Source organism: Podarcis bocagei (genome assembly GCF_964188305.1).
Source record: "Podarcis bocagei genome assembly, chromosome: 13".
Taxonomy (NCBI): Eukaryota; Metazoa; Chordata; class Lepidosauria; order Squamata; family Lacertidae; genus Podarcis; species Podarcis bocagei.
Window position 1 is genome coordinate 27,961,051 of NC_138138.1, and position 24,149 is coordinate 27,985,199.

The window sequence follows — 24,149 nt, forward strand, 5'->3', positions numbered from 1 at the left end:
GCTCCAGGTTAAGAACAGTTTCAGGTTAAGAACGGACCTCCAGAACGAATTAAGTACTTAACCCGAGGTACCACTGTATGTTGGAAGCTGCCCAGAGTGGCTGGGGCAACCCAGTAAAATGTGTGGGGTATAAATAGTAAAATTATCCCATTTTGGAATGGGAGGCCCCTATTTTCATGTTGGAGGGCATGTCTTTCAGAGATGTAATAAATTGGTTTTTCCCTGCAGCACCTCCGTGGTCCCTTCCTTCTCTCCCCAACCACCTTTCTGTTCCTCCCAAGCAGGAGTGGTTGTGGGAGGTCAAATGCAGGCCTCCAGACCCCTGCATCTGACCCTCAGTGTTCTCCCCAGGCCACGCCCCTTCCCTAGACCACACCCCCTCACCAGCCCTGCTTCTTTGTGCCATCCTCGAGTGTTTTTGCCTGGCTGAAATGTGTCATTGAACTCTCTTGCTTCCCAGCAAGGAAGGTAAGAGAGGGATGCCCGAGTGCATGTAGAAACTAGCCTCCTCTATAAAGGTGAAATTCACATCTGTGGGAGGTGTGTGAATTATGCTTTTCCAGTCCACACAGGGTAGGCTATTTCTTTTCTTCTTCTTTTTACTGCTATCACATTTACCACAAACAAACAAAAAGAGCAGCAAGGAAACCTCTTTTTTCGTTGCTATTGCTAATTGTAGCAAGGAGGGGGCGGGGAGAGAGGATTTTTGTCAGAATCACACCAGGGGAGGGGAGGGTTAAACCTCGAATCTAGATGGCAATTCCCCCCCCCCTTGCCTGGGATTAATTTCTCTAATCCCCCCATGTGGCTGCAAGCCACTTGTATTTAACATATTGCGCAGTTCAGCCTTTATTTGTTTTTTTGGGTTTTTTTTGCACTGCTGCTCTTTGTCCTAAAAGGTGAGACCAGTTCACAGATTTCCAACTGGTTTGCTATCCTGGGACTGCTCAGGGCCATGCCTTCCTGGCGGCTGCTGCTGCTCCTCCTACTCAGCTTCTAAATGAACAGGGGCCTCTCAACCTCATCTATGGGGCAATTCAAAGGGAGAACGGGGGTTAAAGCATGCAAATAAACACAAAGCAGGGCTCCAGGGTGTGAATTACAAAAAACAAAAAGCCTAGTCAGAAGTCGTGAGAATAGAATTGAGAGTTTTAAAGTGTTTCAAATGTGCAAACAGAAAGTTTGGTAAAAAGAGAAGTGAATCTGTTTTGGGATCTTCCGTTCCCCAGTCTCTCTCTCTCCGGCCTCTGAAGGGCCTCCTCATCTGAAGCCCAACAGCCTGGCTCCTTGCCTCATTTTCTGGGCTTGCCAGCGGATCAGCCGAATGGCCTTCAGGCTGACGTGCAAGAGGGTATCGTATTTGAAGACCATCTTGTAGAACGAGTCGGTCATCAAGGCCCCGGTGGGGTCGGCGTGCTTGAGAGCCGTCATGGGCGTGTAGATGGCGTTGGTCTGGTGGCGGAAGGGCGGCTTGGCCGTGGTGATGACCTTCAGGGTGTGCTGTGGAGGGAAACACAGGACACCCACGTAAATAAATGCCAGAGGACATCCACACAAAGGCAGAGCTGGGAAACCTGTGGCTCTGCAGATGTGGTTGCACTCCAAAGCCCATCCTCCCTCACAATGGTAACCCAACCCCCCAGCCTCACAAGGATTTATTTTGCTCTTCTGATGCCTATTTATTGAGAGATCGCTGAAATCTGAGGTGCCAGAAAAGGAGGCCTCTAATTTTAGATGTGTGTGGCTGCTGGTTGTGGCTACTCACTCGGTTAAAGGAATCATAGGGCGGATCTACACTCATCGTTTATAACGTTAAGGAATGATTTTCATAATGCTTGTAATGTTAGTACCTGAAGGAGCGTCTCCACCTCCATCGTTTAGCCCAGACACTGAGGTCCAGCTCCGAGGGCCTTCTGACGGTTCCCTCCCTGTGAGAAGTGAGGTTACAGGGAACCAGGCAGAGGGCCTTCTCGGTAGTGGTGCCTGCCCTGTGGAATGCCCTCCCATCAGATGTCAAGGAAATAAACAACTATCTAACTTTTAGAAGATATTTGAAGGCAGCCCTGTTTAGGGAAGCTTTTCATGTCTGATGTTTTATCACATTATTATTATTATTATTATTATTATTATTATTATTATTATTATTATCATCATCATCAACATCATCATCAATTCTGTTGGGAGCTGCCCAGAGTGGCTGGAGAAATCCAGCCAGATGGGTGGGGAATGAAATTATTATTATTATTATTATTTGACACCAGCACCAGAGAGAGCTGCTGAGCAACCAGGAACATGCAATAGAGAAACTCTGTTGTTACAGGGAAAAACAAGGTAAGGAGCATTTTTTATTTGCCAGTATGCTCTGTGACGTTTTAGAACTATATATCTAATATCGTTATAATAACATTAAAAAGGTCAGTGTAGATCCAGCCTTAGTTGATTAATCAATGGAACCTACTAAAACTCTTACGATTAATCAGTTGACCACATCCGCTATATATTTTGGAAAGTTGTTTGTCTGTTCTGTATGTGTTCGGATACCTTAACCAAATTTTGCAAGATTGCTCCTGTGATCAAGGAGCAGGTTTCCACCCGTGTTTGGATACAACTTGAATCAAGATGGCAGACTGTTGTGTTCAATACTGCATTGTTGCTGTTTTGTTTCTTTGAATTCTTGAGCAACATTAGATTTGCATCTAACCAGTTGGATGGGAGGCTGCCTGCTTTCAATGGGGTTACATTCCTTCTGAAGGAGCGCGTATGCAGTTTGGGGGTAATTTTGGATGCACTGCTGCTGCTTGAGGCTCGGGTGGCCTCAGTGGCACCCCTACCTGGACAGGGATAGCCTAACAACTACAACTCCCATCATCCCTAGCTAGCAGGGCCAGTGGTCAGGAGCTATGGGAGTTGTAGTCTAACAATGTCGGGGGGGGGCAAGCTTCAGAATGATTGCTTTAGACATGGGCTTAAAGCTTTTATATTCTCACAGACTTTGCCTGTGGTGTGAACCAGGCAGGTTGTCCATTCTACTGAAGATGCTGTGCTGTTTTCCCCCTATGCTTGGTCCTACAAGTGCTTTCCAATCCTATAATGTGCGGTGATCTGGAATTTTGTGTGTTGAGCAGCATAGAAATTCCTGCAAATGATAATAATAATAATGGCAGCCCTTGTCACACATAAAGAAGACATTAGTTTTTTCCCCCACCTCAGCTACATCTTCAGGGGTCTGGCCCAAACTGGAGAAGATGGCCTTGGAATTTTTCAGGTAGACATTGGTGAATATTTCTGCCGTCTCGGTATCCGTCTGGGAGTAGTCAGCTTTTTCTGCATCTTCATAGACCTTCATCTCAAACTCGGTCACGACTGGGCCAGGCTCTATCAAACTGACACTACAAGCCAAGCACACAATATGTAAGGTTCATCCTTAAGCCAGGCATTCTTTTCTGGTGCTTGTGGCCGTGAGGAAGGGAGCCACCACGTTCCAGAGGCACAGAAGAGGCCAAGTCGGGTTATGAGCAATTGTTGGAGGGAGTGGAAGTGGCAGTGAGAAACGGCTGCGCTCGATCCAACTGTCATACGCAGAGTAAGCCCATTCAGATCAATACAGATGACTAACCTCAGTCACCCTGTCTATTCTGGGTATGACTGTAGCGAACCATGACTGAAAAAGCGGCTAATTTGGAAGCTATATTGGGGGGGGGGGGGAGAATGCCAACCCTAAATATACACTGTTCAAAATCCTTTATTTATGTAGCCCCCCACATGCCTTAGTTCCCATTTGTGATTCTTAAAAAAGCTGGCTGGATTCAGCATGGCCTGCTAGCAAAAGGGAAGGGAAGGGAAGGGAAGGGAAGGGAAGGGAAGGGAAGGGAAGAGAGTCCAAAGGGAACCCCCACAGAATTAATAGAATTACAGTTTCATGAGGGGAATAGGGATCTCAGCGCACTTAATAAACTACAGTTCCCAGAATTCTTTGGGGGTGGGAAGCCATGAATGCTTAAAGCGGTATAGTACTGCTTTAAATGTGTGGTGAGGTTGTCACCCTTTGAGACAAATGAGCACTAAATCAACTTGAATTCTCCCTGTTTCCCCACTTACACCTCCTGAAGAGCTAAACTACCCAAAGGGAGATGCTAACTCTGATCTGATCAGAGTAAATTTCGTCTGACCACCACCAGCTGTTTTATCCTGTGAACTATTCCCCATTATTTAAAGTGACCACTTTTCCCCCCTGCCAGAAATTCATGAAGTGAAGCTCTTCCGTTCACTAGACTCTTTCAACTGGAAAAGGCTACCCCTGTTGAACTCCTTCCACTTTTGCAGCTGTCGAAACCAAAGGAGACTTGCCAGAAATGCAAAAGAAGGCAACCCTAACTGTATAGTCATGGCAGGGGAGGAGAAGGGGTCTAAAAGCATCACTTGCTGATTAGCTACTCACAAGATATTGAACTTGAGTGCCTGGATGATAAGGCTTTCGCAGAAGCCCTCAATGGCAAATTTGGAAGCTGTGTAGATGTCGTTGAACACGATGCCTGAAAAAGAAGAGATTAGCAAGAGGCTGGACATGGACAAATCCTGCAGGTAGACCATTCTGATGGCCAAGTGAAACAAAATTAATTATGTCCTCGTTTATTCAGGCATCAGATTTATTGTATGAGCCACTGGCTTTGACAACTTTCAGGCAACATTTCAATATAAAATGACAGTTACACAAGTTACAATGGAGGTGTGTGTGTGTACATACACAAACATATACAGAGAGAGGGGGCATGCGTACTATACAGGGTACAGTGGTACCTCCGGTTACAGACACTTCAGGTTACAGAATCTGCTAACCCAGAAATAGTACCTCAGGTTAAGAACTTTACCTCAGGATGAGAACAGAAATCGCGCGCTGGTGGCACAGCGGCAGCGGGAGGCCCCATTAGCACAAGTGGTACCTCAGGTTAAGAACAGTTTCAGGTTAAGAACGGACCTCCAGAACGAATTAAGTTCTTATCCCAAGGTAACACTGTACTATAAAATCTTAACTTAAACAAGAAAAAAAAAGACCTGTTATCTGCTTAAAAGTCCCCTACACCAGCCACCCTGATCCTTTTTTGCTACTTTCAGATGGAGTTTATGTGCAGCTAAAGTGTTTGGCACTCCAGACAGCAAGTGAATAAGCCACATTTTGAAGGTTTCTCTCTCACACACACTCCTCCCTGCAAGTGAAAACTGGCATGGCAAAATGGGCTGGAATAAAAATTCCCCATATGTGCTAGCTATTTACTTGCAGGGGTTTTTTGTTTTTGTTTCTGGTTTTTATTTTAGATGAGAAAATATTCAAAATTTGAGTCTGTCCTTCTGCCCCCTTGGGATTTACCCACCTCATTCTGCTGCACATGTGCAAACAAAGCCTTAGCTTGCTAAGAAAAAGATCTAGATTAGGCTTCCTCAAACTCAGCCCTCCAGATGTTTTTGGCCTACAACTCCCATGATCCCTAGCTAGCAGAACCAGGGGTTAGGGATGATAGGAATTGTAGTCTCAAAACATCTGGACGGCTGAGGTTGAGGAAGCCGGATCTAGACGATTGATTAAGAGGCTAGGTCTGTCAGTGGCTATTGATCCTAATCTAAAGGGAGCCTCTGTTCAGAGAACATCACAAGAGTCCACTGCCTCCGAGGAAAGACCCACCCAGCTACCCTCTCCTCACCAGTGATTCTCAGTCTCTGGCATTCAGAGATATATTGCCTCCGACCGTGGAAGCAGAACAGAGCCTTATCCATCATGAAAATGTCTCTGGAGGTGGCCTCCCTCAAAACATCAGATACTGGTGACAAACAGCCATGGCCATGGCCATCATGTTTTGCTGTTTGTTTGTTTCCCAGGAGATGGGAAAGTGCCTATATGTACCCTTTGACTGATTTAGCTTAGTAGGCAATGTTCTTATGAATGCAGTAGCCAGCCATTGTAATAGTTATTCTGTATTGCGTCTTCTTCTTTTAAATATATTAATGGTATTTAATTGAGAGGGCAGCGTATAAAGAGCTTACTTATAAATAAGTAAGGAAGGCATAGAGGTTGAGTCACAGGAAGCAGGTGACATGGAAGACTTAGAGGAAGATGCACCAGTCAGAAATTTGGCAAAAAAATACCTTATTGTCTCTCTTCATAGGAAGAAAACAGACACAGGGAACTCCTGACTTCACCCAGATGCAAATCAGCTCAGTGCCACCTGGTGGGCTAAGCTGCATAATGCACTATCCACACAGAAAGGAAATTGCTTCTTAAAATCTGGGCTTGCAAACAAAGCTGAAAAAAGCTTGTGTGAATGAAGACCTAGCCAAGAAAACAACAACCTTACCTTGCAAACCCATGACACTGCTGATGACCACAATGTGGCCACTCCGCCTTTTCTTCATGTCAGGGAGGACCTCCTTAATCATCCTCACCACGCCAAAGAAGTTGGTCTCCATGATGGCCTTCATCTCTTCGATGGTCTGGCACTCGATGGGACCAATAAGACCTATGCCAGCGTTGTTGACTGCAACAGGCAGACAAAAGATCTTATTGTGAGCCCCACCCTTGGTGTTCAGTGAGAGGAAGGGAACATTGGAAACAAACTGGGGCTGAGGGAGTTGGAGTCCAGCAACATTTGAAGGGCTGCCGTTTCCCCATTCCCACTCTAGCCCAATGGTAGAGCCAATGTTACCCCATTCCAGCCCCTTCCCATGTTCTCAGACTCTTGGGGAAACTGAGAACTGCTTCACACTGACGACTAGATGATTGCCACATTAAACGACAAGTGTGTAACTGTGGAGATGCAGACAGGTAATCCAGTTGGCGTTTCACAAGATATTAGAAGAGAAGAAGAAGAGTTTGGATTTGATATCCCGCTTTATCACTACCCTAAGGAGTCTCAAAGTGGCTCACAATCTCCTTTCCCTTCCTCCCCCACAACAAACACTCTGTGAGGTGAGTGAGGCTGAGAGACTTCAGAGAAGTGTGACTGGCCCAAGGTCACCCAGCAGCTGCATGTGGAGGAGCAGGGAAGCGAACCTGGTTCCCCAGATTCTGAATCTACTGCTCTTAACCACTACACCACACTGGCTCACATTAGGCCAGAGCTGTGTGTTTGTTGTCAGCTGCATGTCTGGGAATGGCCACTCAAGACATTTTGTTGCCTGAGGCAATCAGAAAGTGGTGCTGCTCCCCTCCGCCTCCCCAAGTCACTGTGCAGAATACCTAAAACTGCTCAAGTTATTTTTGGACAGCTGAGGTGGAAAATCCCATCAGGGTCATGCAAGTAACTTACCATGCTAGTAAAAATGTAACAGCTAACCATTTACTGGCCTTTTATGATACCTAAATTCAGTTACCTCACTCTATCTAAGGGTGCGGGCACACTTTTCTGGGAAATTTGGCTGCTTTTCTACCAAAGAGACGTGATGGGAGCAGGGCAGCTTCAGGGGGGCAGGGGAATGGTTAACCCTTTCTTCACCCACACTCTATCCCACCAGACAAGATTCCAGAATTGCCTTTCCATTTCTGGAATGCCGAGGTTTTATTTGGGGTGAGGTGGGGAACAGCAGTAGCAAAGATGACATTGCATCTGGTAAAATGAGCATTCTGTTGGGGGTTGTTTGACCTGCGGTCGTCCAGTGACGAGAGTCACTCCTTGATTCTTCAGTCTCAAGTGATAACTGCACATGCACACCACCTTACTGCAAATTTTTAAGCAGCTACTGTGTGGTTTCTGAATGTCTGTTTCTACCCACAGAGAGTGAGCATTATTACCCTGCACAACTGTGATCTTTTGCCAAGGACCTAAGCAACCCTTGGCTTGAGTGTTGTTCTAGTAAATTCCTAATCCAATCCGGAAGGCTTTAGATTGGCACAGCACAATATGGGACTAAGGAGTGTAGGCAAAATGGTCACATTGGACCCCATTGTTCCATAATTTTTCAGAGGACAATCCCCTCTACACTACTCTATTTATCCCTACTGCCACCCATCTCTGGTTAACATTCTTGACCTACACAGATCACAATAATCTGACACGCAATGTCTTCTTCTTTTTATTTAATCACAGTCCCAGACTTGCGAGAGGCTCTACTAAGAACCAATCTGGAATCTTGTGGATCTCTCAGGGCCCCCAGAAATGACTTGAGTCCCCAAGTCCCAAATTAGTAGACCCAAACTGAGTCACCCAATTTGAGTCTCACAAAAATGGACTAATGTTTTGCCGTATGTATTTCTTTTTTTTTTTCCAAATATTTTTTATTAAAGGTTTTCCCTTATAATCTCCAAACATTCAATCTGCACATCACATAGTTCACTTATTGGACCTCCCACAATTCCCCTAGTAATCTTCCGTGATTATTCCTCTACCTACGCATTTCTTAATTATTATATCACCTTTAAATAAATTTGCTATCTACATTTTCTTTCTTGCAATATTTCTGATTTGTTTCACAAAGCTTCTTTAAAACACACTAGCGTTGTATGATCCTCACATAGAGTTTCCAAATACTCCCTAAATTTTCCCCAGTCCTCCAAAAACTTATGGTCTTTTTGATATCTGATCTTTCCCGTTAATTTGTCCAGTTCCGCATAATCCGTTAACTTTGCTCTCCATTCCTCCAAAGTTGGTGTCTCTTCTTGTTTCCATCTTTGAGCCAGCAGGGTTCTCGCTGCCGTTATTGCATATTGGAAAAGTTTTTTGTCCCTCTTATTTATTGCATTTCTAGTTATTCCCAGCAAAAAAGACTCTGGTCTCTTTACAAAGTTATACTTCAATATTTTCTTTAACTCACTATATATTATTTCCCAAAACCCCTTTACCTTTTTGCATTCACACCACATGTGCATAAATGTGCCCTCCTTCTCTTTGCACTTCCAACATTTATTACAAGTTTTGTACATTTTTGCAAGCCTCACCGGTGTCATATACCATCTGTATACCATCTTCATAGTGTTTTCTTTCAACGTGATACATGCCGTGAAGTTCAAATTTTCAACCCATATTTTTTGCCATTCCTCTAACTCTATACTATACCCCAGATCCCTTGCCCAGTGAATCATCACCTCTTTCACCTCTTCATCCATCGTTTGCCATTCCAGTAAAATTTTGTACATTTTAGATATTATCTTGTAATCATTATTAATAATTTCTATTTGAAATTTTGAGTCTTTTTCATTATATCTTCGATCTTTTATCTCCTTTTTAAACATATCACTTATCTGAAGATGTTGCCACCAAACATTGACGTGTTCTTTTACTTGCTCATATGGTTTTATTCTCCATTTATCGCCTTCTTTCATGACCAAATCCCCATACGTTGCCCAATTACTCTCCATATTGATTTTCTTAATTGCCATGGCCTCTACTGGAGAAAGCCAATGTGGGACCCCCCTTTCTAATATATTTTTATATCTATCCCATACTTCAATTAGCGATTTCCGGAAAATATGATTTCCAAATGATTTGTGGCCCTTTTTTTTCTCTTCCCATAAATACACGTGCCACCCGGATCTATTATCAAATCCTTCTAAGTCCAATAGTTTTGTGTCTTTCAGTTTTATCCATTCTTTCACCCAGCAAAGACATGATGCCTCGTAATACAACCTCAAGTCTGGCAGGGCAAATCCTCCTCTTTCCTTTACATCCGTCAACAATTTATATTTAATTCTTGGTTTTTTGCCCTGCCAGATGTATCTTGATATCAATCTTTGCCATTCCTTAAAGATCTTCACTCCTCTTAATACTGGGATCATCTGAAATAAGAATATCATTTTTGGCAACACGTTCATTTTGATCATTGCTATTCTGCCCCAGAAGGATAGTTTTAACCTTCCCCAACTCTCCAAGTCTTTCTTGATTCCATGCCATACCGGTACATAATTGTTTTGAAATAGGTCGATATTTTTGGTTGTTATCCAAATACCCAAGTATTTAACCTTTTTAACAATTTCGATACCTGTTTGTTGTTGTAACCTCTCCCGCATTGTTGGATCCATATTTTTTGTTAAGATCTTTGTCTTTCCCCTATTTAACATAAACCCAGCCACCTCACCAAATTTTTCAATTTCCTCTATCACCTCAGTTGCATTATCTATCGGGTCCTCCACCATTATAACCAAATCGTCCGCAAAGGCTCTGACTTTGTATTCATTACGGCCTAACCTCACCCCCCTTATCTTTTTATTTTCTCTAATTGAATTCAGGAGAATCTCCAGAACCATGATGAACAGCAATGGCGAGAGTGGGCATCCCTGTCTAGTGCCTTTTGATATTTTAATTTCTTCTGTTATCACATTGTTTACTAACAGTTTTGCCCTTTGTTCCGTATATATTGCCCTTATTCCATTAAAGAGCTCGTTCCCCATCTCCATGTATTCCATATTTTTTAACATAAAGTCCCATGATATATTGTCGAACGCCTTTTCGGCATCAACAAACATTAGCATTGCTCTTCTCTCATTACTAGCTGTCAGGTACTCCAAGATATTTATTATATTTCTCACATTATCTCTCATCTGTCTTCGTGGGAGAAAACCTGTTTGATCTTCATGAATAATTCCTTGCAAAACCTTTTTCAGTCTCTTTGCTATTATTCCTGAAAAAATTTTATAATCGGTATTTAGCAAAGAAATTGGTCTATAATTCTTTACTTGTGTTAAATCCACACCTTCTTTTGGAATGAAAGTTATATACGCTTCCTTCCAAGTCTCTGGGATCTCCCTCTCCTTTAAAATATTATTCATTGTTTCTTTCAACGGTGTTATCAAAGTTAATTTCAATTCTTTGTAGTACCTTGCTGTAAAGCCGTCCGGTCCTGGGGCCTTCCCATTTTTCAGCTCTGATATAACCACCTTAATTTCCTCTTCATCTATCGGGGCGTTCAGCCTATCTCTTGTTTCTATTGGAATCTTTTGCACCTTTTTCTCTTTTAGATATCTCTCTATTTTCCTAATATTATTCTTTTCTTTCTTCCTATACAATTGACTGTAAAAGTCCAAAAATCCTTTCCTAATACCTTTAGGGCTAGTTATCTCCTCATCCTTCACTCTAATTTTATTTATTATACTTTGTTCTTTCCTTTTCTTAGTCTGCCAAGCCAACCATTTTCCTGATTTATTTGCAAATTCAAAATCCTTTTGTCTTAATCTTTTAATGTTCCATTCCACCTCCTTGTTTATTATCATAGCAAACTGAGTTTGCAAGGCCTTGATACTTTGTCTAACTTTCATATTGTTCGGATTTTCAATTAATTTTTGCTCATATTCCATAATTTGTTTTAAGATTTCTTTCTTTCCTTTCTCTCTATTCTTCCTTTTAATTGAATTTTGTTGTATATACAGTCCACGCATCACTGCCTTGCTTGCATCCCAAACTATGCTCATTTTTGTACCTTTGTTACAGTTATCCATAAAGTATTCCTTCATTTTCTTCTGTGCCTGTTGTACAAATTTATGATCATCAAAAAGGCTATCATTCATCCTCCATCTAAACGTTCTTTCTTCGAAGCCTTTAATCTCCAGTTTAATCGGGCTATGGTCTGAAATTACTCTTGGTTCTATTTCTACCTGGAGGATTCTTAAGGTTAGCTCGTTCGAGATCCAAACTTGATCAATTCTCGACATAGATTGGTTTGGTTCTGAATGATATGTAAATTGTTTCTCCTGTGGGTGTCTTAATCTCCATATATCTATCAAATTACAGTTTTGGATCATTTCGAAAAATGATTTAGGTAATTTACCTTCTTTTGATCCACTCTCCCTCAGTCTATCCATTTCAATTGAGACCACCCCATTCATGTCTCCCATCATAATTATTTTTTGATCCACATATTCCATCAATTTTTCCTCCAGGTTCTTAAAAAAGTCAGCTTTATTCCCGTTAGGTGCATAGATTCCAACAATTATTATTTTTTCACCTTGCCAATTAATTTGAACAGCAATAATTCTTCCTTCTTCGTCCTTAAAGATTTGGTGGGCTTCTATTTTGTTTTTTATATATAGGATTACTCCTCTTTTCTTTCCTTTGTCTGAAGATATGAATTCGTTTCCAAGTCTTCTATTTATTAAAACTCTCCTATGTCTTTTTGCCACGTGTGTTTCTTGTAGGCATATAATATCTAAATTTTTTTTCCTTAGGAATTGTTCCACCTTATTCCTTTTTTTTTTATCATTCAGCCCATTTATATTCCAATTCCATAATTTTAATGCCATATTGCTCTTTTTTTTTTTTTAATTTCTAGGAGTATCTTTTTCTTTGGTTAATTTTCTTTTAATTCTTCCTCTTCTTCCTCTCCTCCCTCCCCCTCCTCCTCTTCCCCCTCCTCCTCTAGTCCTCCCCCCACCTTCCTCCTCTCCTCCATATCTTTCAGTCCTTTTACCTCCACGCCTCCCACTGCCCCCCTGACCTCTTCTTCCTCTTCCGTTAACAACTCTTTATACTTCCTTTGAAATTTACCTATTTCTTCTGGGCTAGTTAATCTATGTCTCTTATTTTTATAAGTGAATGAAATTCCTTCCGGGAACTCCCATTTGAATTCTATATTGTTTTTTTTAAGGATTTGTGCCAGTGGCTTATAGGGGTCTCTCCGTTTCAACAGTCTAATTGGTATATCTTTAAAGATGACTATGTAGCTACCATCAATACATAATCTTTTCTCTCTATTTTTTTGAAGCACCATGCTCCTTATGTCTCTATCTTTGAAAGCTATAAGACAATCCCCTGGAAATTTCCTTGCCTTCGTCGTCTTCACTTTTAATCTAAAGGCATTCTGTATTGTACTCGCCATCTCCTCTACTTGAAACTCCAACCATTGTGCTAGTTCTATTATCAGTTTTTGCCTGATATTCTCACCTTGATGCTCTGGTACCCCCCTGAATCTTAAATTAACTTCCCGCTGTCGAAGTTCATTCATGGAGATCGCATCCCACATTTCCTCTTGTGTTTTGTTAGTTTCTAGAAGTCCTACTCTAATTTTATCATCCTCACGCTTTAACTCCTTCATTTCCAATTTTGTCCTTTTCATTCCTTCTTCTAACACTTGAGTTCTTTTGGATACCTCTTTAATTTGTCCTTTCAGTTCACTAACGGTTTCATCTATTTTCTTATCCATTTTTCCAATCTTAGCATCTACCTGTTCAATTTTTGTTTCCAGATTTTTTTCACTTTGTCTAATCTCTGCGAACATCTTTAGTATTTCAGCTCTAAAATCTGTTTCTTGCTTGGACCCCTTCCTTTCCACTGGTGTCCCCCCGTTCCCGCCTTTCTTTGGTACATGAGACATTTTGTACAAATATATCTTGTTACGCCAACAACCTATTCCGATGTTTAAAATTAACCTTCCCCAGTCGAGGCGCAGCAATCAATTTTACAATTTTTCAATATTTTTCAAAACTTAAAGCAATATCTGGCAGTAACAAGCCTATCAGTACCTTCCAATTCCTTAAAGATATACTAATAAGTTTATAGTAGCATGTGTTGAGTAGTCTTAGATAGAATTAAATAAGGATTTGGTATTCTCCTTTTCTCCTCTTGTTATCACCAATTAGTCTACTTCACCAAATATAATAATCCACCAATCCAAACGAGGGACCTAGGGAGGTCAAGGGAGAGAAAAGAAAAAAAAAGAAAAGAAAAAAGAAAAGAAAAAGGAAAATATATATATATAATTTATAGTCCTTCCAGAGACTTCATTATTTTAGCTCTAATAAGCAAGCGGCTCGGTTCTTCCTGCCCCCAAATGGGCTATTCCTTATGAAATTATCTATTCCATTAATTATTTTGGGTCCACTTCTTAATCTTCTTGCCCTCAATTGGGCTAAATCCCGAAAATTCCCAGCTGCCAAAAAAAAACAAAACAAAAAGAAGAGAGGAGAAGGCGTCTATTATAATTTCTCACCCGTCCACCAGGGGTCTAACAGCCAGTTAATGGAGGAGCGGCAAAAAGAAAGGAAACAGCAAAGGAACAGCTTCTCTTTTATTTTCTCCACAATTCCTTTTTTTAGTTTTTTAGTTCTATCCCCAACAGACAATGGCTTTTATAAAGTTATTAAACTTGACTGAAGTTCTCAAGGGTGGAGATTCAAACTTGACAAAGAAGATATCCCCTTTCTCCTTTCGCTGGTAATTCGTAGAACTTATAATGGAGACCAAACTCACGAAATGGAGACCAAACTTTCACGAAATGGAGACCTCTGTTGTGCAAAACTTCCCAAGTGAGATTCAGTTCCAGCTCCTTTCCCCGTCCCCAGGAGGGCTGAGAAGTAGCCAAAAGTAGCAAAGTATTGCCTCTTTGCTCTCCCTCTAAATTCCTTTTTCTATTGGTTATTTAGTATCCCTCCGTGCAAAGAAAGAAAGTTAGAAGGGAGAGAAGAACTTTGTCCGCTAGCGTCACTCACATTTCTCTCCGCTTTGTCTATTCCTTGCATTCGTAATGATTCTAGGTAAGAGTTGTGCTCATTTCGGCTTCCTTATTTACCCAGCCTTTCCTTTGATAGTATCCAAGTTCTTTCTTTCCTTTCAGGCTCGGGTTTCTTCTTTTTGAGAATTCAAGCACTTCTCCTACAGGCACGGGGCTTCGCCTTACCCGGAGACAGCCATGGTTTCCCTCCGCCCGCTTCTCCCCCCGCCGTACTCTTCGCTCCGCAAACGGAGTTACCTGACGGCCGGGAGGTCCGCGTTGTGGCTCTGCGGGAACCTGTGTGTCTGGACACCCTCCAGACACTTTTCAGGGGACCACGGCGCCCTGTGGAACCCCTATTTTCTCCGGGAAGCTCAGGATCCTCCGCAAGGAAGAAATCCCCGCCTGAGCTGGAGACGCGCTGAACCGGAAGTCCGCCATATGTATTTCAACAATCTCAAAGTTTGAGAGTCAGTAACACAAATGATGTCAATGCGGAGTGTTGCGGTAAGTTGGCTGTTCTGCTGTGGCTAATGTATTCTCCACCACCACTTTTTAAAAAGTGGTCAAAATCCTAGAGGAATAAAAATGAGTTCATAAGCGGATACCAAAAACGCAAACTCATGGAGAATTCGTGGTGATGTGTCGCGGAACAAACCCTTTGAAGAAGATAACATAACAGTGGTTACCCAGACTTCGTTGCTGGTTGTGAAGGGGCCCCATAACCGTTCAAGCTTTGGGGCCCCAAAAATGTAGGTCCACCACTGGGTGTGTGTAGGAATTAGCATACACGTGCACAGTGTAAACATCTAGGGAAGTCCCAAGCAAGTTCTTCCATCCCCATCATCTTACTGCCGTTGCTGCTACCTCACCCCAAGTATTCCTTCTGGGTTAAAAAGAAAGGAAAAAGAGAGAGCCCACACTTATTTTTGGTGGGGCTGGGGTTCTGATTCACTGCGCACCTCCTTCTAACACAATCCTTACTCCGGGTGACAGATAATGCAGCAAACCTTTTGGATACTCACTGAGGATGTCAATATGCCGTTGGGGGATGCTGTTGATGCAGCTGCGGATGGATTTCTCGTCGCAGACATCCAGCTGTTTGATCTCCAGCGTCTTGTTGAGAGCAGCCCCTGCAGCGGTTTCCAGCTTCTCCTTCTTGGCCACATTCCTCATTGTGGCAATCACTGGAACACAGGAGCTTTCGTCACTCAGTCCCAAACCATCCTCAGTTCCACTCCGACTTTGAGACCAAAGCTTTTACATTCCACCTTGCCCAAATTGTCAAACCCTCATAGCTGGGGCTATAAAGGACATTTTTTTAATTTCCAAAGTACCCAACCTAAGTTGCCAACTTTTAAACTGTCTGCAGGAGCTGTGCTCTAGTTATCTCCCGCTTGGACTACTGCAATATGCTCTACGTGGGGCTACCTTTGAAGGTGACCCGAAAACTGCAATTAATCCAGAATGCGGCAGCTGGACTGGTGACTGGGAGCGGCCACCGAGACCACATAACACCGGTCTTGAAAGACCTACATTGGCTCCCAATATGTTTCTGAGCACAATTCAGAGTGTTGGTGCTGACCTTTAAAGCCCTAAATGGCCTCAGTCCTGTATACCTGAAGGAGCGTCTCCACCCCCATCGTTCAGCCCAGACACTGAGGTCCAGCGCCAAGGGCCTTCTGGCGGTTCCCTCATTTCGAGGTTACAGGGAACCAGACAGAGGGCCTTCTTGGTAGTGGCGTCCGCCCTTTGGAACATCCTCCCACCAGATGTCAAGGAAATAAGCAGCTATCTTAGCTTTAAAAGACATCTGAAGGCAGCCCTGATTAGGGAAGTTTTTAATATTTAATGCTGTATTGTTTTTAACACTTGATTGGGAGCCACCCAGAGTGGCTGGGAAAACTCAGCCAGATGGGCGGGGTATAAATAATAATAATAATAATAATAATAATAATAATAATAATAATAATAATAATAATTATTATTATTATTATTATTATTATTATTATTATTATTATCAGCAACAGTGTGGCCTAAAGCCTTCAACTGAGGGATAATGTTTATTTCTATGTTATGATATAGTTCACCTGCTAATTTCAGTGTATCGTGCTGCTCTTAAGGGCACAATGGCAGGCTTGTCCCCATCCCCCCCTTTTCCTGGTGTTCAAGTTGGCAACCCTAAACCACAGTTCCAAATTTAAATCCTGGAAGTGCAGGTTTTCAAAATGGCTGAACAGGAAAACACCAGAGGTTCGGTGTGTGTTTTTTTAGATGTAGTTTAAGTCTGAGTTTCCAATTAAAACTGGAGCTAGAGAATAGAAGGCAGTAGACAAAATCGACAGATTTCAATTCTTTAGCAGCTGTAAGGTGATGCATCACCAGAATCAAATTTAAAAGCTACTACAATACAATCAGCAGCTAATTTAAAAGCTCGCAGCCAGACTACTAATGATCCCTGCATTTGTTTGATAACACACTAATTCTAGGAAACACTCAAAACCAGAGTTGGAAGCTCAGCACTGTGCAGTCATAATAATAATAATAATAATAATAATAATAATAATAATAATAATAATATATTATTTATATCCCACCCATTTGGCTGAGTTTCCCCAGCTACTCTGGGCAGCTCCCAACAGAATATTAAAAACACGATAAAACATCAAACATTAAAAACTTCCCTAAACAGGATGTTAAGAGATGGTCCTGCCTCAGGGGTACAGGGCATGTTACAGCCTTCAGGTAACTATTTCTTATATCCATGGCAAGTTCATTGGATCAACATGCTGGAAACTATGGGTATAAATAATTAAACAGAATTATGCATTTAATTTTGAATTTACCTTTTCGCTCTATTTTAAATTGTCGTTTTGGTGTTGCATTAAGTATTTGCTTTCAAATTGCGTAATTGTTCTCTTCTTACCCACCCTGGGACGTCATGGTGAAGGGAGGGTAAGAAGTTGAAGATAAGATAGGTGCCCTGAATGCCCTCATCCAGGCTAGCAAAGGGCTCTCTACACCACCACCACCCATGCTAAATGCTGGAAACTTAGAAGCGAATCCAACAGGAAAGAAATTGGAAAAGCAAACAACCTGATCATGTCATTTTGTGTAGCTGCATCAGATTAAAAGGAAACTAGGCAGAGAGGAAAAAAATCAACTATATTGTACACATTTTTTTAAAAAATGTTGTTTCACAAAACACTGTTTAAAGAAGCTCACCTTTGAACCTCCTCTGCTTGTCCTGTGCTAGTTTCACAGCCAATGCCAGCCCAATACCAGATGAGCATCCTGTTATCAATACAACTTTGGGAGCCATGGTGGCTTGTGCTGAGGAGGCAGAGGTAGCCTCCAGAGACCAGGCAGTGGCTTCTCTGACTCCTATAGAGAAGGCTGTGGGCTTCTGGCAGCTCTGCGATTTGGCGTCACATCTTCCTCAGTGGGTCCCTCTTCAAGGGTCTTAAAAAAGGACAGCTAATTGGCCAACTCCCAAGGCCTTAATCTCCTGGCCATTGCTAAATCCCAAATGGATTTGCATGGCAAATCCTGCCTAATCACTTCCAGGGCCGACCACTCGTGATGCACAAACAAAACCACGAGACTTGGCACACGGTATGCGAACAGGGAAATGACATTGCCCAGAGTGCCTTGCGAGAAGCATCACCCAGCATGCTTTGCTTTTAGTATCCCCATATCGAAATTTCAAGTGTAACCAATGCCATGGTGCTGGGCTGGAGGAAATCAACAGTGACACTCCTTTCTGACGCAGTCTCTCTCTTTTTTATGTGATGGTATCTGGGTGGTTCAGTATCTAGAGAGGCCCAAAGAGTAGCACTGAGAGGCAAAACTGATATATCAGTAACAAAAACGGAGGAAGCCCGGCGTTGGCTTCACGCTCATTCCTGCCTCAAGGGCTGTTAAGGATAGGGAAACAAGAAGTTATCAAACATAAACTTTTATTTATGAGTAAGAAGTTTTGTGTGTCTTAGATAAATAAAGAGATAAAATAATCTGTTGATTCTTTACAGGGTGATCTCTGCTATTCATTTAATTGGCTGTTCTTAGCTTGTTCTTTTCTCACAACTGATCTTGTGTACAAAATCAAAAAAAATGTATGGGAAAAAAATACAATTTATTATCATCACTTATATATATATACACAACTCATCACAGTAGATACTGGCCTTATAGATTTGCACGACATTAGTGGCAGAGCCTTCCTGCTTCTCCTCCTCCCCATCCCAGGGTGTTTTTAAAAAACCCTTTCATGTAAGGGGAGAAAACCAATTATTCCTACCTCGATTCCTTGCCTGTGATGCTTAGATGCAATAGCACAAGCCAACTCACGACAAAACCCAGCAGCTTGAGAGGATGAGAGCCGGGGATTATAGCACAGTGGTATTGGCCATATTGCACCAAATATCCAATAAGAATGCTGGCGGGGTGTGTGTGTGTCTGTGTGGCGAGATCTTTGGGTTTAAATGTATTCAGAATTGGGTGTCCGGAGAGAGTGCTGAAAGGAATATCCCTGTGTGTTCGAGTGGGGGGAGCAGCTAGGACTAGAACCAAGCAACTTCAAATCTGTGTTCCTCTGCTTTTCTGTGCGGAAAGACACTTGGGACTGCAGACTGAAGAGATCCCTGGGAAAGGATAGCCTCCAGGGCGATGCCAATAACCCACCCACCCATCCTGTGTGCCTCTTCTAATCTGGTAGAGCTATAAAAAGTTCCAGTGCAGGCTTGGTTTTTGCCTGGAAAACAGCTGGAGGGGGGGCAGCTCAGTTGGTAGCACATAAAGCTCTAATCTCAGGGTCTTTTTCCTTTTCATCTTCAGCTACTGTCGCCGGATTCCCTCCTGACTCTCCACCAGCCTTCTGCCCATGGGCCCCGCATCCCAAGAGGAGATTGCCGCTTTAAATAAACTGTGATGCCAAGCACCAGAGAAAAGAAGAGAAAATTTTCCTAACAAAGGTGTGGGAGCTCCCAGAAAATCTAGTGCTGGAGGCAGGCAAATCTCTGTCGCTGTTGTTAAAAGAGAGCTGGAAGTTAGCGTGCAAGAGGCATCGCTTCCCGTGGCGTGTGCATCCAATATTTCTTTTGTCCCCTGCTGTTGCCTCCGGTCAAACAGGTTTTCGAAGCGATGCAAAACCCACAACAAACCTGAAAGGCAACTCCCAGAAAAGGAGAACACATTAGGAGGCAGGAGGACTGAAGCAGCAGCAAAATCTCTTGCGTGCGGTACCAAAACAAGCCCTGGATCAGAGATGTACACAAAGCCCCGTAGTGGAGCGGGACACTCAGCGGTCAGGCGGACACCCGTTCCCTTTCATGGCACAAGCCGCCCGCCGACAGAGCCGTGTTCTCTTAAGAAGTGAAGTGCAATTGCCGTGACCTCGAATCCATCCTTGAGTCTGCTCAAAATTCGGAGGCTTTCGATGACGGTGTGGTGGTGGAATGGGAAGGTTCGAATTGGGTCGCTTGCAGCAGCTGAAGTTTATTAAGGAGCAATTCAAAGTTCGGAGTCGATCCCGGTGTACAGAGTTCAAAAAAAGACCTGCTCCCCAGACCCCCTCTCCCTGTCACCGGCTGTGGCCAATCTGTGGGGCACAGGGAAAGGCCGCTTGGGAAGACAGCCTATCATAAGGCGACGCTTGTGCAGTAGTGCTTCAGCTTGCAAGGCAAGATGCCGCGGTTGATCTGGTGGAATTCCACCAGCTGGATCAAGTCAGCAAAGCGAGTCTGGCCGTCGTCCATGGTGTAGTAGAGGTGTCCGTCTTCCTCGCTCTGAAACCCATAAAAGACAGTGAGCCGCCGGCAAGAGGGGAAGGCGCAGGGTTTGTCAACCTGGTCCCTACCGCCCAGTAGTGGGCTTTTCAGGATTCTAGGTGGGCGGTAGGGGGTTCTATGGAACAAGCTGAATCCTCCTTCCACTGAGCACTGGTGGGCAGTAAGGAAATTTTACCATCAAGAAAGATGCATTAATGAGCGGTAGGTATAAAAAGGTTGATTACCCCTGGAGTAAAGCAAGCCTGCAGTGGAGTCCGGGCTCAGTTTTTGGAAGCACACAAAGTAGTAGTAACTGTGCTGCAAGCCAGGGCCATGTTCCACCCCCCCCCCCGCCCCCTGCTCTCCACAACTAGTATTAGGGTCCAGGCTGGCTTGGAAAACAAAAGTGCTGGAAAAGGTGCAGGTCTCCAAAGGATTCCTGACTGGGTGACTGTTCAGTTCTCCCACTGCTGGCAGGAAGGGGTACTGCCGAGATGTCTTTCCTGCCTTATACTATGCTGAACAAAATAAAAAAAAAATCCTTTCAGTAGCACCTTAGAAACCAACTAAGCTTTTGTGTGCATGCAGAAGTGTTTTGTTTCGACTACGGCAGACCAACACGGCTACCTACCTGTAATTTATACCAGGCTGGTTTGCTTAATTATGTTCATTCTTTTGAAGCCTATCTGGTAACCACGTTCCCTCAAACTCAAGACATCTCTATATCTTTCTCACTCTCTCTTGTGCACACTTAACTTCCCCCAGCTTCTAAGTCTGTTTCCCAGCTCATGCAAAGCGGACTGCCTGCAGGTGCAAGGAGCTTGTGCAGATCTTAGTTCATTTCCTAAGCCAGGATTTGACTGTCCAAATGCAGCTGTTGTAAAGGCAAGCTTTGTACGTTCTTTAATGTGACCACTTACCGGAAGGATAAGATAGTGCTTCACCTTCTGCAGGTGGCAGAGGGACAAGACAAAACCTTTGGGGTTCCGCTGACTCTCCCGCAGCAGGAAGACCCTGCAATCGACAAGACAATAGGAAGGCTGTTAAAGGCACTTCGCGCCTCTTCCTCCGCCCACAAGGGGAAGCAGTGCAGTATGTGAGCCGAGGCCCAACCCCGTGGTCCTCTCGCACTATCATCTTCATGGCTCCATGCTCATGACTATCACACCACTAACACTCAGTTCTGGTCCCCACCTCCTGAAAAAAAATGATTTCAGGCTTGCATGAGTCATATGGAGCTATTGCTGTCAAGATATCTCTTGCTGAGCGCATGATCTGGATTGCATGGGTTGGTTGAGGGTAGGAAGGGGTAATTATGGTGGTGGGCAAATGGCTCTCTCTCCAGAAAGCTGACCTTCAAGTCTCTAAGGCTGCAGGTATATTTGCACCTACCTGGGAGTAAACACAGTCAGTATTACTCAGTGCTTAATGTGGGGGTGAGTGGGGAGGAAGGAAGGGAGATGGTTTCATTTCAAATTAAGCCCAACTCTTTAGCCTGCGGCTCATTCGCCATTTTTATAACCATGCAAACCTCGTGGTGCTCCAAACGTTGTTGGACTACAACTCACATCATCGCCAACCATCAGCCATTCTGGCTGGGATAGATGGGAGTTCAACAGCATTTGGGAGGGTCGCAGGTTCTCTACCCCTAATGTGATCTATTTGCCAGTTAAGCCTGACTTCGTAGATTATAGTCCGTTATAAACCATAACCAAGGAAAGAGAATTACTACATGAAGTCAAAATCATGAACGACCGTACAGTCGTACCTTGGATCCCAAACGCCTTGCGACTCGAAGGTTTTGGCTCCCAAACGCCGCACACCCGGAAGTGAGTGTTCCGGTTTGCGAACGTTCTTTGGAACTTGAACATCCAATGCGGGTTCTGTGGCTTCTGATTGGCTGCAGGAGCTTCCTGCAGCCAATCGGAAGCCGCGCCTTGGTTACCAAACGTTTTCAAAGTTGAACAGATTTCCAGAACAGATTCCGTTCGACTTCCGAGGTATGACTGCAATTCATTCAAGAACTGGAAGAGGCAGCAGGCAGGTGGGCAGTTAGAAAGACGGTTTCCTCTTCCCCTAAGGTGCAAGGTCGCATCTCCAAGGCTGGTTTGGGAAGTGGTGTGAACACAAGGTTAGCCACAACCCACAGCTATCCTGTTGTTTCCTATGAAATACTCCATATTGGTGCATTTTCACCAAAGCCACTCTTAATCCGCATTGAGAAGAAGAATGGCCAACTGCATTTCAAGCTGGCAAACTGCTCACAGCCTAAGCCTGGCAGAGGCTCTGCTGGGATGGGCTTCAGTTGTTTGAGAAAGAAGATTCTGTCTTTGCAACTGCCTGCCTCTCCCAGCTCTAGCCTGGGTCAAATAGCTTTTAGCAATATTGATGTAATCCTGTTCTGTACAATAATCCCGGGATGGGAAGGGTTGGCACTATGTGCAAGTATGCATGCATATAGGATTGTGTTGCACAAGTGTTGTGCGTTGGAGAGACGTAGCAAGCAGCCTACCCGTCCACCAGTCCCTGCTGAACGATAAGGCGCTGGGTGTCTTCTCTAGAAATGTGTCCGTGGAACCATGGCTGGGTTCTGTGGATGGCTGTGGGAGGAATGGAAAGAGCTTTCAGAAACTCAGCCTTGATCAGAGTGTTAAGAATGTATTTGTTGCAATTATAACCCTTAGTCACTGATAATGAGGGTTGCTGGGGTTCAAGATAACTGGAAAACCCATCCCTTCGTCCTAGACATGTGGGGCTGACCAGGATTATTTGGCACTGGCAGTGTTAAGTTGTGGGCGAACATATCAGACGACACAGCGATTCTTCCAAAGCAGCTCTTTATTTGTAAGCTGGAACAGAACTGAGCTGAGGAGCTCAGTCAGCCTGCTTATATAGAGCTCCAGAACAATGTAACTGTTGCCATTTTCTAAAACTATCCAATCACTGAATGTCACTTTTCGATCCTTCATTTGCATACAAACTATCCAATCACTGAACGTCACTTTTCGATCCTTCATTTGCATAACTATCTACAGTATCCCCCTGCTGGCCCAGGGTGAGAACTTCCGTACATAACAGGCAGATAGAGCAAGGCAGCATTTACATCCTCGGCAGCCTTGTGTACCCCTTCCTATCACTTCATATGAGCCAACATTGGGTCAAGCTCCATGGCTATGCTGTAGCTCAGATGCAACCATATAAATCTGCACAGGCACAGAGACACACTCATCCAGCCTGCTCCTTCACATGTTCAACGTTTCATGCAATGGAATTTATAGATGGTGGCACAGCCAGATGCGAGCTGTAGCCTGGCTTCAGATGAGCCCCACAGAGCTTGGCCCCTTTATAGGAAATGCTAAATTAGGCAATTTTTTTTAAAAAGCCTGTCACTTAATTACAATCCTCTCTAAAGCTGTGCGCAAGAAATTCAATTAAAAATAAAATAAAAATCAGTTATAAAAATCAGAAATAAGCTAAAATGCCTGCTGGGATTTAGGGCAGAATTGTTGAATTGGAAGGGACCATGAGGGTAGTCCAACACTCTGCAATGCCAAAATCTTTGTGCCCAACGTCGAATCCACGACTCTGAGACCAAGGGTCTCGGGCTCCACAGACTGAGCTATCCTTGCCCCTCCATGAACCTCTGCTATCAACCATTCACCGGCTGTTATACTACATTTTCAAATGAAGAAGAGGTTGTGTTTTACGCCAGTGATCTGCGACAGGTGAGAGGGCCGCAGCTCAGTGTCAGAGAACGCAGAAGGTGCCAGCTTCAATCCTTGGCATTTCCAGGTAGGATTGGAAGAGATTTGCCGCCAGTCAGTTGTAGGTGATACTGTGCTGCTTGGAGCTGAAGGCAGCAGCTCCAAGTGGTTGGAGCATAAGGCAGTGCCCAGGGTCCCTCGGTACTCACCAGCACTGAACGAGGAGCTCTGGAACGGGGTTGGCAGGCTGTATCGGTGCGTCGTCTTCTTCTGA

The 24,149-nt window shown here is 43.7% G+C and overlaps 3 protein-coding genes across 11 annotated transcripts in view; 1 reads left to right on the forward strand and 2 right to left on the reverse strand.

Annotated features, from left to right (window-relative positions):
* Nucleotides 1–18,979, forward strand: part of IKZF3 (IKAROS family zinc finger 3) — a 92,209-nt gene extending 73,230 nt beyond the window's left edge. For all 3 annotated transcript variants that reach the window (XM_081168680.1, XM_081168681.1, XM_081168682.1), the window contains one exon: nucleotides 18,874–18,979. The gene's annotated coding sequence lies outside the window, so the exon portion shown is untranslated. The remainder of the gene's footprint in view (nucleotides 1–18,873) is intronic.
* On the reverse strand, nucleotides 1,131–18,190 carry LOC308572544 (retinol dehydrogenase 8-like). Its single transcript, XM_081168712.1, has 6 exons — nucleotides 17,629–18,190; nucleotides 15,429–15,590; nucleotides 6,348–6,527; nucleotides 4,439–4,532; nucleotides 3,206–3,389; nucleotides 1,131–1,500 (listed from the first exon to the last, which is right to left on the reverse strand). Exons 1-6 carry the CDS (start codon nucleotides 17,723–17,725, stop codon nucleotides 1,261–1,263), a joined length of 957 nt encoding a protein of 318 aa, XP_081024838.1. The 5' UTR covers nucleotides 17,726–18,190; the 3' UTR covers nucleotides 1,131–1,260.
* GRB7 (growth factor receptor bound protein 7) overlaps nucleotides 18,346–24,149 on the reverse strand; it is a 78,351-nt gene continuing 72,547 nt past the window's right edge. For all 7 annotated transcript variants that reach the window (XM_081168663.1, XM_081168664.1, XM_081168660.1 and 4 more), the window contains 4 exons: nucleotides 24,085–24,145; nucleotides 22,684–22,771; nucleotides 21,092–21,185; nucleotides 18,346–20,189 (listed from right to left, as the gene is read on the reverse strand). In XM_081168663.1, the coding sequence (XP_081024789.1) occupies nucleotides 20,043–20,189; nucleotides 21,092–21,185; nucleotides 22,684–22,771; nucleotides 24,085–24,145 (390 nt within the window). In that variant the 3' untranslated portion in view covers nucleotides 18,346–20,042. The remainder of the gene's footprint in view (nucleotides 20,190–21,091; nucleotides 21,186–22,683; nucleotides 22,772–24,084; nucleotides 24,146–24,149) is intronic.

Excerpts from the sequence above, each read along its gene's own strand:
- LOC308572544 (XM_081168712.1), bottom strand. The coding sequence starts at position 17,725 with ATGGCTCCCAAAGTTGTATTGATAACAGGATGCTCATCTGGTATTGGG. Across the intron at positions 15,591-17,628 it reads CAAGCAGAGGAGGTTCAAAG|TGATTGCCACAATGAGGAAT; the intron begins GTGAGCTTCTTT and ends CCTGTGTTCCAG. Across the intron at positions 6,528-15,428 it reads ACGGCATATTGACATCCTCA|TCAACAACGCTGGCATAGGT; the intron begins GTGAGTATCCAA and ends TGCCTGTTGCAG.